Genomic DNA, 18,626 nt, shown 5'->3' with positions numbered 1-18,626 from the left:
GTTTCCTCTCCCCTTTCCAACCACTGACACAGACTAATTGTTGGTGAAATTTTTGAACTTCAGAAGTCCCTTTCTAAGAATAAAGGCTCTCATCTGCTTAACCACAGTACCATTATCATTTATCATTGTCTATAGTAATATGTGTCCAGTTTGCTGAGTAAGGTCTTTTGTAGCTTTTTTTTTTTTTTTTCTCGAGTATTGGAAATTGACCCAGGACTTGCTTTGCATACACAAGGTCCTGAATTCATGCCCTCTGTAAAGAGCATTCCATTCCCTTAGTGTTGATAATAAATTTGATCTCCTGGTTAAGATGATATGTCAGATTTCTTCTAAAGCTACCTTTCCCCCTTTATGATTAATGCAAATAAGTGGTGATAATTTGAGACCATGTGTATATCCCATTTTCCCATGAATTTTCACCCAGTGCATTCGGCATCTGTTGATGATTCTCTCCTTTTAAATTTTATTCTATTATTTTTGAGATAGAGTCTTGCTACATTGCCCAGGCTGGCCTTGAACTTCTGGGTCAAGTGATCTTCCTGCTTAAGCCTCCTTAGTGGCTGGGTCTACAGGTGCATGCCACTGCACTCAGCTTCTTTCCTTTTTAAAATTATCACTTCAAACTCACGGGTTTCTAGAAAATTTACTGTTATAATTTAGTGCTACCATTTCTCCTTTCAGTGTTCAAATTATCCCAGATTTAGCTGGTAGGAGTGAAACCCCTTTTAGTTGTTGCCTGCATCCTTTTGATGTGATCCAATCAGTCTGAGCATTTCCTAGCTATCAGGGCTGAGAAGATGTTCAAAGTTTACCTTGTACTCTTCCTGTACCAGACTTGGAATCAACTGTTTCTAGCCATCATCTGGTTCCTTTCATGGGGAATGTTATTCAGATCTGGGAGAACGATGTGTTTATTGCTCTTGGGGTATGATGGTTTCTAGCTTCTAGGCCCTTCTGGTGAACAGAACTAGGAAATTATGTATGTTTTGAATTCATACTGATAAATTTTATCCCAGTCCAATACTACTGAATTCATCTTCTCAATTCATATTTTTACACTTTCAATGAAAATCCTTGTTTTCTGAAATATACACAGTTGTTTTAGAATTACTAAATCAACAACCTTTCTGTTTTTGTTTTCTTTTAAGGTACATTTTTTACTTATAGGTGGACACAATATATTTTATTTGAGGATCGAACCCAGTGCCTTATGCATGCTAGGCAAGCACTCTACCTCTGAGCCAAAACCTCAGCCCTCTATTAACAACCTTTCTAAGTAAAGTTTATGATTTCTTTGCAATTTTACTTGTTCTTGGCGTATAGCCCTCTAAAGATTTGTTGTGAGAGTTTATAGGTTCATTTGTTTTTGTATTCAAATTTTTAAAAGTCTTTAACTTTTTACAATATTATAAAATAACTATATAATGTCAAAATCAAAATGATATCAAGAGATAAATACAGAAAAGTCTTGCTCTTATTCCTATGCCTTCTGTCTTATTTCTACCCATCTCTGTAAATAACCATTTTAATTAATTTCTGGTTTATCTTTCCTTTGTTCACAGTTATTAAAAAAACATATGTTTGGTTTTCCCTCACATGGGATGTTATTTATTCATTCATCCATCCATTAGAGTATGAATGGACCAGTTTCTGCCAAACTGTAGTGTAGAAACTCTATACACTGGGACCCTTTTGTAGAATTGTGGCAAATTGTGTATTTGTAGTTTATATGCGTCCTGGAAGATAGAATGAACCCATTTACTGTATTATGTCCCAGAATCAAGGAGACCTGTGTTATGGCTATATTGTTAATTATATCAACTTGACATAGTCCCAATCACCTATGTAGATTTTAGTTTTGGTCAGCTGCAAATTAGGAAGTTGGACTGGTTAAGGAGCTTCTCAAAGAAAGGACCCATGTCCCACTCACTCCAGGGCTGATCACAGCAGCAGACATGAAAGAAGTATGCAGTATTTGTTGAATAAATGAGCCACCACTGTTTCTTTTCATATTGTTATCTGTTTTGGCAATACATCAGTAAAGAGAATGAGTTGATATTCTGGAAGACAGCTAGTCTTAGAAATTTATTTTATGCTTTGCCACTGCCATTCACCCACAAATCCCCATTGTTTCAGTGAACCTCACTAAGAGCCCACGTAAGGTCACAAGATATTATGAAGGCAAACAGAATTCTGAAATCCACTTAAAAAACTTATAAGAAATTGTAGTTTTGAGTATAAGGTCAGTTCTTTATGGTGTGAATCCAGTCCCTGGCATGCTGTTTTCAAATAGAGAAAAATATTGGTCAAGTCCAAATGAAGAAAAATAACTGGAAAAGCACAATAAACTAATTGTGGATTTCTGCATACTAAACTGTGTGTGTGTGTGTGTGTGTGGGGGGGTGCTGGGGATTGAACCCAGGGCCTTGTGCATGCAAGGCAAGCACTCTACCAACTGACCTATATCCCCATACCCCAGCCCCCTTGCATACTAAACATTTTAACCATTAAGTATATTCTGTCTTCAAACTGCTCCAGTTGGTCTCAATAAAGATACAAGTTCTTTCATGCAATTCTCTGGTCTCACATATTTTACAAATGTCCTGTAAACCTTTTCATAGCCTTGCCATGTGAAAAATGCCTGTTTTTTATTGTGGTAGAATACATATCACAGAATTTACCATTAGTGACATTTAGTACATTTGCAGTGTTTGCAGCCATCACCATTATCTAATTTCAGAATATTTTCATTGCCCCAGATGGAAACCCCATACTCATTAAGCAATCACTCTCTAGTCTTCCTTCCCTCAGCATCTGGCAACCATTAATCTGCTTTCTGCTTCTATGGTTTTGCCTGTTGTGGACGTTTTATATAACTGGGATCATACAATATGTAACCTTTTTTTGTCTGGCATCTTTCACTTAGCATAATGTTTTAAAGTTTCTTCCATGCTATAGCATGTATTAGTGCTTTATTCTTTTTTGTGGCTGAATAATATTATCTGGATGTGTGTTGCCCATTTTGTTTACCCATTCATCAGTTGATGGGCACTGAGTTATCTACCTTTTTTAATGCTGCTATGAACATGTATGTTGAAGCTTTTGTTTGAATACCTGTTTTCATTTCTTTTGGGTATATACCTAGGAATGGAATTGTGTGTACGTATTTCTATTTTCTTTCTTAGACAAAAGATACCATCTATAGATAGTTTTGTAGTTTGCTTTTTTCACCTAAGATATTCTGAAAATCACTTCATATTAGTACTTAACAGATTTTTCTTATTTATGTCTTTATGGCTGCATAGTACTCCATTATATTGATACGCTATCGTTTATTAAAATAATTATTTTGGGTGGACATTTATTTTCAATAATTTGTTATTACAAATAATGCCACATATCCAGTAACTCTTGTGCATATCATGTTTTCCTTGGAAAATTCCTAGAAGTGGAATTGTTGGCTCAGAGAGTAAATGCTCACAAAATTTTTATTAGGCATTGACAAGACATTGCCAAGTTCTCAAGTTCTTCTAGGAGTTGTCCTTTTGTACCCTCCTATGAACAGTGTCTGAGTGTGTATTTCCCCAAAGCCCTGCTGATAGTATGTTAAGCTGAATTTTTGCCAGTTTGATATGCAAGAAATGGCATCTCAGTGTGGTGTTCATTTGCATTTCTTTTATACATAAAGTTGTGGATCTTCTCATAAAACTTTGTATTTATTGCTCACATTCCTTTTGAATTTCAATTGGTTGTTTTAGGTCTTTATATCAGGGAAATGTTTGTCAGGGTAATGGATACTTTATCTGTGATACATATTGTAAATATTTTCTCCAGGTTTTTCTTTAAATTCCTTTTCTGGTGTAATTGAAGTTATCAATCTGTTTTTTCCTTGAAAGTGGATTTTGAATTAGTGTTAGATTTTTACTATACCCAGGTTACAAAGGAATTTGCTTTTCTAAAGTACTTGTACAGTTTTATTTTTAAAATTTCCTTTTGGTGTTTATATGGATCTTACAAATGGCTAGCCAACACTATTTATTTATAAATCTATTTTTCCCCAAGTGATATAAGTTGTCACCTTTATTATATGCTAAATTTCCATATGTGATGGGATCTTTTTTCTAGATTGTATTTTTTACTCATCTGGTCTCTCTATGTATATGCCACTACCACACTATTTTAATTATTCATTTAGTTTTTTTGAGATTGAGACTATTTTGGGATGAATCAGAAAGTGAGATTAAAATTGACAGTATTAGGAAAGTTGATTTACACATGGTCAGAAGAGAATAAATGGCAAAAGTTTTCTTTTAATGAGCAAATGCCTCTGTGCTGTTTAGTGTTAATGTGACATAGTTGCATGTGTCTAGTTGCTGTTCTCATAAAAATGGAAATCGGGATGCTGCAGTATCATAACTGGTAATTCCATTTCTTTACAGTTAAGTTGTTCTGTCAAATTACATATAAAATCAAAGATATGATCTCATGAAGGTTACTAGGATAATCTCTTGATTCCAGCTTGGCTTTATTTTTCCTATATTACTTTTTTTACACAATACTTTTATTTTATTTATTTTTATGTGATGCTGAGGATTGAACCCAGTGCCTCACATGTGCCAGGCAAGTGCTCTACCACTGAGCTACAACCCCAGCCCTCTTGTCTCACTTAAAAAAAGGCTTTTTAGTCACACTAACGTTAGCAATTAAATAGTCACACTTAACTCATCCTGATATTTAACTTGTGTTTTATCAGTTTTTGTAATAATGTTTAGCCCAAGTTTTTGAATTTAGCTTATTTTAAAGTTTCTTCTTTATGTACCTTGTGTAAAATCTTCATATATTTGTATTTTGAAGTCTTAATATTTTCTTCCCAAATTCCCATATATGGAGAACAAGTGACTACTAGGCTTTTTGTTTTCCAATTTGAACTGGGACCTTTTGTGTTTCTAAATAATATATATTCCAATAGGAAAGGATGCTAAAGCACGCAACAGAGACAAGAAGAATGTAAAGAAACTTGCAGTGACAAAACCAAACAATATCAAGTCAATGTTCATTGCCAGTGCTGGAAAGAAAAGCACAGATGTGAGTTTCATGGTTTCTGTATATTTTGTCTTTTCCTTTGTGAAATGAATTTAGTATATGATTATACAGATATTAGAAACTTAATACATATTTAAATAACATTTTCCCAGCTTCACTCCCTAAGTTGACTTTAGTTTTCAAATGATTTAAGCACCTCAATGATTAGAATTTGGGACATAGAAAAGAAAGATTGAACAGGAAAACTGAATTGAAAGTGTGTTTCATTTCAGTGACTAGCAGGAAGATCATGGAATGAGAATTAAAATAGAGGATGGGAGCTATAAATTTAGAATTTACGTATACACAGGTGGTAGTTAAAATCTGAATAGATTTGAGCACTTAGAGTGAATGAAATGAAGAGGTAAGGACTGATTGGTTAGGTTCTTCCTTTCATAGTCATGTGTGTGGTCTGGGTGAAAATTTAATGTGCAGGGCTTTCTCATTTTGCCTTCCTTTATAATCTCTAGAAAGCTGTAGATTTGTCTAAGGATGAACTGCTAGGTGACATTCTACAAGATCTGAACACTGAGGTAAGTGATTCTCTGGGAGTTATAAAATGTGCAGGGAACATAGGTTCTAGAAATAATTCAGAAGTTGTATGGAATAGACTTTTGCTAGAATTTAAAAAATGCAAGGACAGTACCACCAAAAGAAATATCCCACAAAAATAAAAACAAAAATAAAATCTTCCAGTTAGTTTCTTCTCACCATTTTAGGTGAGTAGTTTCTAGCTGTTACAGCTATGTGATTATGTAGATGGGGCTGTGTGGGTGTATGTTGGAAGTAGTAAGAATACACTCAGGAGTCAGTTCTGTGAATGCTCATTGCTTGTGTTCAGTTGCTATAGCATATGTTCCCTAAATAGATTGAAGCCTGTCAGTCTACACAATCAGGCATAAGATCCTTGTCTTTAATTCTGAGTGGGAGTGAAGAAAGAGTTAGTGTCCTATTCCTGATAGAACTCAAATAGGCTCACCTACACTGTGAATTTGAAATTTGGCCATTTCTCATAAAGGCTAAGTGTTTATTTAGAAGTGTATTTCTTTCTAAATGACCATAGATCAAAATAATCTAGCATCAACACTGTGCAGTCATATGTATCTTGATTGTTTTTAAATGTAATATTCTGGAAGGATAAGTGAAAGACTGTGTTAAATTTTAAAAAGAAAAGGATTGCTGAGGGGTGGATTCAGTATCTATTCAGGTTTTCTAGTGATTTCTGTAGTATTGTTGCTATAGTAACCACAGTGTATGAACATAGATCCTGGGGGGGGGGCAGGGAAGGAAAAATGCTTATTGGGTTTCAGTGATCGAAGAAATGCACTTTATCTGTTACGTGGTAAACCAAGCATGGCAGTGAATGTCTGTCTTACCCTTCCTTTTAGAAACCTCAAATAACTCTTCCACCTGTAATAATACCTAAGAAGAAAAGATCTACTGGAGCTTCTCTGAATCCTTTTGCTGTGTACACTCCCAAGGTAAAGTGTATAGAGATACCCTATCTTGATTTATGATATTGTTTTAAATTTATTTATTTTTGCTTTTCTATGTGAAGGAAATGGCTTTGAATTTATTTTTGATTTTTTAAAAATTAGGACTGCCATTCAATATATAGTTTTGTGTATTTCAAAAATAGCATGTGCCTGCTTTTTTCATAGTAAATTTTGTAGTAACTAATATGTGTTTATTATAGGTATTACAACTGTGCTAAATGCAATAATTTTCCTCCTGGAAACAAGTATTTTTTTCTGTAAATCTAGATAACAGTAAAATAATTGAAGCTGTTACATTAATAATACATAAAATCTTTTTATAAATGGGAACTGTCATTATCTTTGGTCAGGGTAGGACAGTTACATATTTTTAGTATGCAAGTCTAAGTGACTAAACACTTAAAAATGTTTACAGGCAATTCCTTCAGGAAAAACTGCTTCCCCTGTCGCCAGGAAGGAGCTTTCATTAACTCCTGCTCCTCTTAAACGAACTGAATTTGCTGGTAAGTCTGATGTCAGGCAGAAGTGCAAGGGTGTTGAGCAGTTGTTTTTACAGCAGTAGAAGAAGTGGAGGTATTGTGATGGCAAGTCTAAGTGTGAAAGATTTGGATTTGTAGCACTAAAAGTTAAAAACATCCAATTTGGAGACTAAAGAGAAATACAAGTGTAGGAAAAGGGATGTGCTGATATTTCAGTGTTGGGTAAACCATTGTGCTCCAGGTACTAGCATGTGACAGGAATATATGCTGATGTCTACAGGAGAGCTGGTGCAGCCAGAGTGTCCGGAAGATGAGTGTGAGTCAGGGGAAATGGAGTTTGAAGATGGTGACTTTGATGAGCCCATGGAAGCTGAGGAGGTGGACATGAAGCCTATGGCTGCCAAGACTTGGGACCAAGAGAGTGAGCCAGCAGAGAGGATGAAACATAAGGCGGATCCTAGGAAAGAGACCACGTCTTGCTTGTAAGAGCATTTTCTGGTATTTTTTTTCCCTGGCAGATAGCACTCCAATTAATCTGTTAGATTTTTTTTTTTAAATTTTTTAATATTTATTTTTTAGTTTTCAGTGGACACAACATCTTTGCATGTGGTGCTGAGGATCGAACCCAGGCCGCACACATGCCAGGCGAGCGCGCTACCGCTTGAGCCACATCCCCAGCCCCTCTGTTAGATTTTTAAAAAAAATTTTTTTTCATTGTAGATGGACACAATATCTTTATTTTATTTATTTATTTTTATGTGGTGCTGAGGATTGAACCCAGTGGCTCACATGTGCTAGGCAAGTTCTCTACCACTGAGCTACTGTCCCAGCCAAGATTAAAAAAAAAAAAAAGTTTTCATAATTGTAGATGGACAGCATGCCTTTATTTGTTTAGGTTTTTATGCAGTGTTAAGGATTGAACCCAGTGCCTCACACGTTAGGCAAGCGCTCTGCCACTGAGCAGTAGCACCAGCCCTACTCTGTTAGATTTTGAAAAGTTTTGGAAAATTTGATTTCTGCAGGGGAAGTTTTCTCCCAGATGACTCTTGTTGGGGCATTGATCAGGAAAATGATAGCAGTTTCTCAGCACAAGAAATTCAAGTGGATTCCAGTCAACTCCCATTGGTAAAAGGGACAGATGAAGAACAAGTGTTCCAGTTTTATTGGTTGGATGCTTATGAAGATCAGTACAACCAACCAGGTAATCAAAGATAAAGTAACCATATGTCTTGATGGAGTAGCAAGTTTTCCCTTAAATATTTAGTGATGAAGATTGGCACAGGCTCTGCCCTCATGTAAGTGTGTTATAGGAGAGCAGTACTTGTTCATTGTAAAGTGCGTGAGCCACCCTGTGGTGTGAATAGTCCTTAAAATGCTTATTCCAAAAATCAGTTATTTGTGATTTTTGAATGTGCTTGTACTTTGCCATCGATGTATCTGAAGTTGCAGGATTATACTGCAAATGGAATCAGTCATTAATTTGTCTCTTTATTTAGCAAATTGGACACATGTTGTGTTTAAGGCACTGAGAGGGGGTGAACAAACTGCACAAATTCCCTATGCTATAATGTTGCTTATATTTTAATGGGGTGGGAGTGGGTGGGGAGAAATTGGCTATAAATAAAAGAAACTGATGTAAAAGGGAGTTAGTTGTAGGATGCTCAGTGAAGGCCTGTCTTAAGAGATGATCCCTGGGCTAAGATGTGAGGCACATACAGAGTCGAGGAAAGGACATTTCAGCTAAGAATCCAGTAAGTGGGAAGGACTGACATGAAGAAGGTGGCCTGTGTGATAGTAGCATAGTTATCAAGTGATAAGATTGGTATGCAGTGAAGTTGGAGATAAAGGTAAAAGGCCACATAATGATGGATGGTCCCATAATTGACTTTGCATTTCAACAGGAATTCTCTTGTCTGTGAAGAGAATAACAGGCATGTTATTCTGTGTGTGCATGCTTGTATATATAGCTGTAGAAGGGTGAGCTAGAGTGGGGTGGTAGGAAATTATGGAAGCCCTGGAGATCAGTCATTCCAGGGCAGAGGTACTAGTTACTTGGACCCTGGAGGCTGGGAAGGAGAGAAATGAAGGCATTTAACAAGTATTTTGATACAAACTTGTTGATGGATTGAATCTGAGCATTGATGGAAAGGAGAAATCAAGACTGATTCCCAGGTCATCCTAATGAGCTAGTATTGTGAATTCTTGATTCACAAAATGCTGGGAATAAATTGAAGAAGAGGGCCACACAACAAATGGAACAAAAAGTTTATTCTCTTTTAGAATTCACAGGCCTGACCTTCTGATGAGGGGGGTCTTACTAACTCCCTCTTTGTAGAGGAAAAAAAAATCATCTTACAGGAGCCAAGAATGCCCTTAAGATGACAGAGGAGGCTCATTCCATTTTTAACAACAGTAACTGTTAGAAAAGACCCTCCTCAAATTGAACAAATATATTTCTGGTGGTGCTTCTGGGCCTGTTTCTCTTTAACCAAATTGAATATGTATTATTTCAGTTCTTCAGGATAACTTTTTTTAAAATTTAAAAATTACCTCCAAATGAATGTTTTTTCATTAAACAGAAATAGTGGAGATTCTCTGTTTTTAATCTTTACCCTTTGCCTAAAAGATAGGAGGCAAAATAATTTTGACATATCTCATTTGTTTCTCATCTCTGAATTTGAGTAGCTGCCTGTTAATTCTGGGATTTTTTTTTAGTCCTGTTTTTTTTTTTTTTTTGTCTTCTTCCTGTTTTCTAAGACCTCCGAGAGAACTTCTCAACTTCATGGAACTGAGAGGTGTAATAGGTAGCATAATGACCCCTCTCACTAAAGATGTCCATGTAGTAATATTTGGAGCTTGTGATGTTTCCTTGCATGGTAAAAGGGACCTTATAGATTTGATTAATTATTAACCCATTGGTTAATGGTTCCATCAAAACCAGAAACCTGGAAGCCATCCTTGATTCCCTCCTTTTCCTCACTTGTTAGTTTACTCCTTCTAAAGTGGATAATCTATCTCATAACTGGTGCCCTGAACCCTTCTTGCCTACTGAATTCATTGTACCAGCCTCCTAATTGATCTCTAAACTGTTATCTTCCACATTACTGCCAGAGTGATTGATCAGAAGAGTAACATTGACTATATCATTTCCTCATTTAAAAAAATCCTCAGTAGCTATTGCTTATAACATAGAGTCCAAGCTCCTTAGCAAGGTTTTTGATGCCTGCTGTCTATGAATTTTTGCCCTAGAAATTGCTCCTGCGTGTCCCTTTACTCATAGTATTTGTCTGACTGGGATGCCCTTATCTGACACATTCTTCAAGATTCAGCTCAGTTGTCATTTCCTGAAAGTTTTCCTAAACCTCTAGATGGACCTTAGAGTCCTATGACCCCATCATACCCTTTCTCATTGTAGTTTTGTCATCTGATTTTGAAATGATCTGAATCAGTTTTTTTCTCTATCCCAAAGCCTTTAAGCTGCTAGAAATCTTTCATTTCCAGTATTCAGTACAATGCCAGGTCCATAGTAGGCATGCAGTAAATGGTCTCTGAAATAAACTACACAGTGATTGACAGTCTGGTGGATGCACATGGAGAGTTACAGAGCACCAGAGTTGAATTTGCTGCCATTATTTAGTTTGCTTCCTAAATTCTTGTAGCAGTGTGAAATAAGAATGAGTAAAACAAAAGTGGATGGTGACCCCCTCCCAAGTAAGTGCCTATAAAGCATCATTACCAGCGTTGGTTGCCAAGGATCAGAACCTTAAACAACAGTTCTGGGTTGGGGTTTTAGCTCAGTGGAAAAGTGTTGGCCTATTATTTATGGGGCACTGAGTTTGATCTTCAGCACCACATAAAAATAAGATATTGTGTCCATCCACAGCTAAACTGTTTGTGAAAAAGAGTTTGCTATTTTTACCGTTTGTTTTTTGGTTTATACTCTTATTAGTAAATACCATTGTTTCACAGGGCAGGGATCTACTAAGGTACCATAATGTCCAATATAATGGCCATATGTAGTTCTTTTAATTTATACTGTTTAAAAGGAAGTAAAATTTAAAATTCAGTTTCTCAACCAGTAGCCACCTTTTAAGTGCTTAATGGCCACATGTGAAAAGTAGCTACTATATTGGATGGGTCAGATACCAAACAAATATATATCATCACAGACATTTTTCTTAATTAGTGATAGTTTGTAGTAAGGGATATTGGAGGCTAAGATTGAAACATGGAGGCACAACTAAATTTTTTTCAAAGTAATTAATTTCTGATATCAGGCCAGTGTCATGGATAGGTTTTTTTTTTTTTTTGTACTGGGGATTGAACTGGGGGGCACTTGACCACTGAGCCACATCCCCACCCCTGTTTGATATTTTATTAGAGACAGGGTCTCACTGAGTTTCTTGCGCCCTGCTTTTTTGCTGAGGCTGGCTTTGAACTTGTGATCCTCTTGCCTTAGCCTCCCAAACCTCTGGGATTATAGGCATGCATCACCACGCCCGGCCATGGATAGGCTTTTAAAATCAATAGTGGGGAAAAATTTTTTGGTGGTGCTAAGAATTGAACCAGGGCATGTACTCTACCACTGAGTTGTACCTCCAGCCCAGGGTAACATTTCACAATTATCTTTTTTGAGATGGGGGATCTCACTATGTTGCCCCTGTTGGCCTCAGACTTATGGGCTCAAGCAGTTTTCCTGTCTCAGCTGCCTGAGTAGCTGGGGCTACAGGCACATGCCATGATGGCCAGCTCAGTTAATATTTTTTTGTCATACAAGTGCTGAAAAAGGCTTCAGAGATTATCTAGTCTAGTTATTCACTTAGCAGGAAACAGGCTCTGGGGAAAAAAAGTAGTTGACTCTTCAGTGGCAGAAGTCGGGGCTTCTCATTGTCAGTCCACTTTGCCATTCTGTGGTACTTTGCAAGTTGTGTTCTCTGAGGTGGCACATCTTTCTCTGTTTTTGATGCCAATGGGTTAAATAAAATAGCTTTTTTTAAAAATCCTTTAATTTCAGAGGGTTGAACAGTTTCATCGTGATAGTAGGTAATGATCACTGAGCTTTGTGAAATCAATGCTGCTAATAAAAACGAAGTACTCCCAAAGACCCTGTTATTGTTTCTCACTTTCTTACAGATTCTAAGTCAGTCAGTTGTTGCTGAATGCACCATAATTATGAAAAGAATCTTACTCTTTGCATATGGGAAGATATCCTGTCTTCATTATGACTTTTTCAAGGTTGAATAATCCTGACTGCACCTGGTTTCAGCTAGTAACTTTGGGGGGAGTGTAATCTTTGTTTACCATGATCTTTTTGTGGCAAACGAGGCATAAACAGTGTCAAATGTGTTGCATGAAGTGTGATATTAGTTTGACTGTAAAATGAGCTATTTGAATCTTTGAATCCAATATTAGGGTCTTTATTTTTCTTTGCATGGAATTTTGTTTTTCCATCTTTAACTGTCATGAGGATGACTTCTAAATTTCTGTGCTACTGTGAATTTTTTCTTTAAATCGTCCCATGGTCCGCCCTTTCCTCTCCCTTATCTTCCCCACTTCCCCCACCCCAGCTGAAAATCACACAACACTTGTAAGAATTTTAATCATCTGCAGAAATGAAAATCCTTAGATAGTCTTATTTCTACTAGAATAAGTGACAAAAGGAAATACTGATGATGAGCTGTCTTGTGAAACTGGGGTAATTGGCTTTGTGAACAGTAGCCTTTGCATGTATCAGAATTTTCTTAGTGTCTCAGATAAGTGGCTATGTTGATTACTGCTGTCTAGTTCATGGAGCCTGGGATTTTTTTTTTACAGTGACCATCTCTTGGGTTGACTATCAGATCTTAGGAGTCCTTTCTTTCTTCCTTTTTAAAAATATTTTTTTAGTTGTAATTGGACACAACACCTTTATTTTATTAATTTTTATGTGATGCTGAGGATTGAATCCAGGGCTTTGAACATGCTAGGCAAGTGCTCTACTGCTGAGCCACAACTCCAGCCCAGCAGTCCTTTCTTAATGGCTAGTTTTCTGTTGAAGAGATGGGAGAACAGTAACTTGATGTTTAGAAAGGCATGTTTTTACTTCGTTGTGTATATTTCTGAGGGATCACAAAAGAAGGATATCTACTGATTTTATTAGTAAACCATTTGTTAAATAGAAGCAGAAGAGAAAGGAACAGTATAAATACTACCTAGCTAGATATATTAAGTAACTTGTGATATAGAAAGGGTGAAATAGATTATAATAGAACCCTGTTGTGAGATATTTATGTTTATATAGAATAAGAGATGTGTTAGGCAGCTTTTTATCACTATGATCAAATACCTGACAAGAAAACTTAGAGGAGGAAAAGTTCATTTGGGGCTTATGGTTTCAGAGGTTCAGTCCATGAACGACTGACTGACTATTGCTCTGGGCCCAAGTTGTGGCAGAACATCATGGCAGAAGGGTACAGTGAGGAAAGCTGCTTAGCATATGGTAGGCAGAAAGAAGAGAGAGGAGTTGAGGTGCAAGGGACAAAATATAAACCTCAAAGGCAGGCTCCTAGTGACCAAATTCCTCCAACCATGCTTCACCTCCCTATAGTTACCATTTAGTTAGTCCATTCAAGCTAGAATGGACTGTTAGGTTAAGGTTACAGCTCTTATAATCAAATCATTTTACTTCTGAATATTTTGGCATCAACAGGAGTTTTGAGGGGTACCTCATTTCCAAACCATAAGATACAAGATGAATTGTTTTTCCCAAATACAACTTTACATACAGAAAAATACTGATGTTTGTATCCCAATACATGAAGATTGTTTTTTATCAGTAAGTGTAAATAAAAAATAAATTTAGAATGATATTCTCATATTTGCATGTTTTCATGAGAGGTTGTAATAGCAGATTTGTTAGACAATAGTTGTTTTGTTTTTCTTAATCTGGATAATACTGGTTATAGGGAAACTGTTTATACCAAATTAGAGAATTATTCTATCCCCTTTCTTCCTGGGGTTGTACCACTGTGATAGTGTACTATGGCGTAAGTACTGAGTTAAGAACTGGTTTTGGGGCTGGAGTTGTGTCTCAGCAGTAGAGTGTTTGCCTTGCACGTGTGCAGCCCTGGGTTGGATCCTCAGCACATAAAAGTAAATAAATAAAATGAAGGTATTGTGTACAACTACAACTAAAAATAAATATTTTAAAAACAAAGAACTGGTTTTATATATGTTTGCTGTCAGAATGTTATCACAAAGGTATAAATGTGTGGACATGTTCAGTGAGCCTTTACGTTGTTCCTATGATTTGGTGTAATTGAAATGTTTTCTTTTCAATTTCAATTAAGTTTTCCCTTATTCTTTCAGGTGTGGTATTTCTGTTTGGAAAAGTTTTTATTGAATCAGCCAAGACCCACGTGAGCTGTTGTGTCATGGTGAAAAACATTGAGCGAACACTGTACTTCCTTCCCCGTGAAATGGTAAGCATTAGTGATTAGCTTTGAGATTTCAGTAATTATATATGGTACCCATTCTCTATTCCAAGGTCAACCCTATCCTTCAGTAGGGTAGCAGTTCTTCACAACCCCAATTCTTTCTTACTCCCTGCTTCATGACCACTGATTGTCAGCAATTCCAATAGAGGATGGGAAAATTAGAGAAATGAAGTTGAACTCAGTTTTTCAACTTGTTAGAGTAAAAGTGTCTGAGTTTTAATACAGAATGTTATATTTCCCTTACTCCTCATTTCCATAATAATTGGGCTTGGGACTCTTAGGCTCTAAAACGTGACATGGCATTTGGCCCAGTTTTCCTGCTCTTGTTGCATAGGCAGCTGTAATATTTCCCCTGTGGCCATTTAACAAGATCAGTTCCATTTGCTTCTTCTTTATTAGGACTTTTAATATCTCCAGCTCCCTCCCAGTATCAGCCCCTCCCCATTTCTGTTGAATTGTGGAGCATCTTGGTCAGGATTTATAATACTTATTTTCCCATTGTTTTTTAGCATTGATCATCTTTGCCTTGCTTTATGATGCTTTGGGAGGAATTAGCCATTGGGTTTAGTATTTTTTAGGGATTGTTTTTGCCTTTGAACTCATTGTTGAGACTGTGCTATTAAGTGTTTAAATGGGTGAGGATGAAAACTGTTTTAAACTTGGGTTTCTGGTGGTTAAGAAGATCTTATGTACAGATACTTTTTCTCCCTTTTCTCCTTTCCACGGGAGAACAGAAAATTGATCTAAATACAGGGAAGGAAACAGAAATTCCAGTTACAATGAAGGATGTTTACGATGAATTTGATGAAAGAATAGCAGCAAAATATAAAATTATGAAGTTCAAGTCCAAGGTTTGTATTTGGTTGTAAATTTTTGCCCAGCTTTCTTAATTTGTTGTTTGTTAATGTCTTGATTTTGTAAATAGGTATTGCATATCTACTTCATACAAAGTGCCTTCTGCATATCTCTAACTCATAGAATGGCAATCTCTTTTTTTAAAATTTTTATTGTTGGTTGTTCAAAACATTACATAGTTCTTGACATATCATATTTCACACTTTGATTCAAGTGGGTTATGAACCCCTAGAATGGCAATCTCATAGGCATGAATATAAAAACTGTGTTAGATTTTTAAAAATATTTTGCTTTCTTTTTAAACTGCTTGTAAAATAATGGTCATGAATTTGAATATATAGATAACTCAAAGCAAATTACTTTAAATGCTTACATTTCATGTTTTTATTCTGAAATGGCAAAGAAAACATTTTGATTTTATAATTAGTTATTGCCAATGCATTTTGATTAGAAGGTTAAGTAAGTTTTAGTTTTAAAAATCAGGGACTATGATGTTATTTCTGATAGAATGAAAGTCTTATATTCGTGTGATATGTATGACAAATTGTCCAAACTGGTGTTGGTGGCACATGCCTCTGATTCCAGTGACTTGGGAGGCTGAGGCAGAAGGATTACAAGTTTGAGACCAACCATAGTAACTTAGTGAGACCCTGTCTCAAAAAATAAAAATAGCTGGGGATATAGCTCAGTGGAGAATGCCCCTAAAAAAAGAAAAAATATTTTGATTTTAGTGAGATATTGATGCCTTTGGCCATAATTGTGGGGTCTGTAGCCCACTAAAAATATGGGAAGTTATAGTGATGGAAAGAAAGGGAGGATTGAGTTGCGAAAGATACAGCTAACACTCTTAACTACTTAAGTTTTGGATTGTGGCTGAGTCACTTCTTTAAATTTCCACAAGTAATAATGCACAAGGCCTTGGGTTTTATTCCTAGCACTGCAAACAAAAACTAAAAACATAAAATTCCAGAGACAATGTGTTGTAATGGTGAAGCATATGAATGTTAGAGTCAGGTTGCTTGTGATTTAAGTCTTAGCCCTGCTGCTTACTAGTATCTGACTGTGAACAAGTGCCAAGTGACTTCCCTGTGCCTGTTTCTTTATTTGGCAAATGAGGCCCTATTGCAAGCATTGTCAAAAGGGTTAAATCTCTTGATTCATATTGAATGATTAGAATAGTACTTGACACATAGCCAATACTTACTACATATGAACTATGATTATAGTGTTGATTATTCTAGCAAGATGGAGTTGCTTAATGTCAATTAGTGACAAATAATTTTTATTTTTTGAGACAATGTTTTGCTATGTTTTATCAGTGAGGCATGTATAGCTCTGGACTTAAACTCACGATTCTCCTACCCAGACTTCTGAGAGTAGCTGGGATTGTAGGCATGTGCCACAACCTGTCTCTTGACAAATGATTTAATGAATTAACATTGTAAAAAAAATCTCTTCTTGCTCCTATTTGAATGCAAATATTTTGATTTCTGTAGTGTCTAAGAGAAGTCTTTTTAACATTGTCACTATGTGTCTTAGTCCTAGTTGAAAGGTGAAAGGATACCTTTTTGGCTTTAATTACTCTTGTGTCCCATAAGGATGCTAGATTACTGATGATTTAATATAGGAAAATGTATTATTTATGTAATGCTGGCTAATTTGCGTTTTGAAAAGTTTTTGTCTTAATGATTTTTTTAAAACATCTACTTATCCAGACAGTGGAAAAGAATTATGCTTTTGAGATACCTGATGTTCCCGAAAAATCTCAATACTTGGAAGTTAGATACTCGGTAAGTTAAACAAAGAAAATTACCTGGTTTTGGTGAATGGCATTTTTTTCTACTTTTGAACTTTCAACTAGGAGTACTGACAGAGCTCCTCAAGCCCACAGTTCATTGAGGTGGACTTACAGTAATGAATAACTGAAATGGATAAAATTAATTTTAAGTACATAGTCTACAGGTTATACTGTCTTTCTCTGCTTTCAAGTATGCATCTTTAAATAAATAACTTGAAACAGCACAATTGTTTGTCAAGTGGAATGAATGCCACATGATGGAGTTGGACATCATTAGTCTGTTAAGTGTCTCTTGTAAGCAGTGGAAAGGTGAGAGAGGAGTGTCAGTAGCATCATTATAGTGCTGCTCTTGCTCTTGCTCCTGTGACAGGCAAGGTCATTGCTGTAGGGTGTTAATTAACTAGACCTTAACCTCTTTTTACCTTTGTTCTAGTGTTTTGATCCCACAATGTTGGAAAAGGGAAACTTTTAAAAAATGTTTTTGGCAGTGGTGATGGAAGCTTTTTCAATGAGTCCCACTCTATTGCTTTCATTCTTCTAATGGAGTGGTACTTACTTGGCTATTCTTTATCAGTGAGGCATGTACAGCTCTGGACACAAATTCTCTCTTGGGGGAGCTTCTTGGCCTATTTTCTTCTAATGGGTGTCATCAAGATGCATTATTTTGTCATTGTGAATTGTTTTTGTTTCCTACTGTGAATTGTTTTGGATTTCATTTGTAGCAAATTACATTTCACATGTATCAAAGGGGTTTCTTCTGCTGCTTCATAGAGAGGCTTTTGTTTATTTCAAATATAGACTTGGAAAATGTGAAGTAATAGTTTTAAACAAAAAAGATTTTTTTTCCTCTTTTAGGCAGAAGTACCACAGCTTCCTCAGGATTTGAAAGGAGAAACTTTTTCTCATGTATTTGGAACCAACACATCCAGCTTGGAACTGTTCTTGATGAACAGAAAGATCAAAGGACCTTGTTGGCTTGAAGTAAAAAATCCACGTAAGGAAAAATTTAGTCATAATGCTAAGTAGGTTGTTGATAAATGTGCTTTTTTTTTTCCCCTAAAGGGAAGTTAAGGAATTGGTTTGTATATTTTAGTGTGTTTATTTCCTTTTGTGTTTTTTCATCAAGATTTTCCTTGAATGATTGTAGGTATATTTGGAATCACTTTATCTCTGTAATGCCTGGCAGTTTAGTCTAGAAGGAGGCCTTAGCACAGGCAGCTGTTCAGGGTGCGTCCCATTATGCTGTTGTTTACATGTACTTCCCACCTGGCAGATAATGCCCAGCTGTTCTCCATAGTAAACTGCTGACCTTTGGAGGGGAGAAGAATCACTTCCTAATGTGGATAGTACTTGTTTTGCCTGTTACTTGATATTTTCTAGTACTTGTATCTGAGATACTCTTTTATCTTCATGAATCTCTTAAAAATGTTTTATGATTCCT

At 36.1% G+C, this 18,626-nt stretch overlaps 1 protein-coding gene across 1 annotated transcript in view; it reads left to right on the top strand.

The window, feature by feature from the left end:
• Pola1 (DNA polymerase alpha 1, catalytic subunit) overlaps positions 1-18,626 on the top strand; it is a 308,693-nt gene that overhangs the window by 11,735 nt on the left and 278,332 nt on the right. The window contains exons 5-14 of the mRNA XM_046425334.2: positions 4,970-5,085; positions 5,553-5,615; positions 6,471-6,563; positions 6,994-7,081; positions 7,338-7,539; positions 8,080-8,258; positions 14,405-14,517; positions 15,267-15,383; positions 17,103-17,177; positions 18,041-18,179. Of these exons, the coding sequence (XP_046281290.1) occupies positions 4,970-5,085; positions 5,553-5,615; positions 6,471-6,563; positions 6,994-7,081; positions 7,338-7,539; positions 8,080-8,258; positions 14,405-14,517; positions 15,267-15,383; positions 17,103-17,177; positions 18,041-18,179 (1,185 nt within the window). The remainder of the gene's footprint in view (positions 1-4,969; positions 5,086-5,552; positions 5,616-6,470; positions 6,564-6,993; positions 7,082-7,337; positions 7,540-8,079; positions 8,259-14,404; positions 14,518-15,266; positions 15,384-17,102; positions 17,178-18,040; positions 18,180-18,626) is intronic.

This window comes from Marmota monax, unplaced genomic scaffold (assembly GCF_021218885.2).
Source record: "Marmota monax isolate L192 unplaced genomic scaffold, Marmota_monax_Labrador192_F-V1.1 WCK01_AAM20220418_F8-fsc00075, whole genome shotgun sequence".
Classification (NCBI taxonomy): Eukaryota; Metazoa; Chordata; class Mammalia; order Rodentia; family Sciuridae; genus Marmota; species Marmota monax.
The sequence above is the reverse complement of the archived record's forward strand: the minus strand, read 5'-3'. Positions and strand labels throughout refer to the sequence as shown.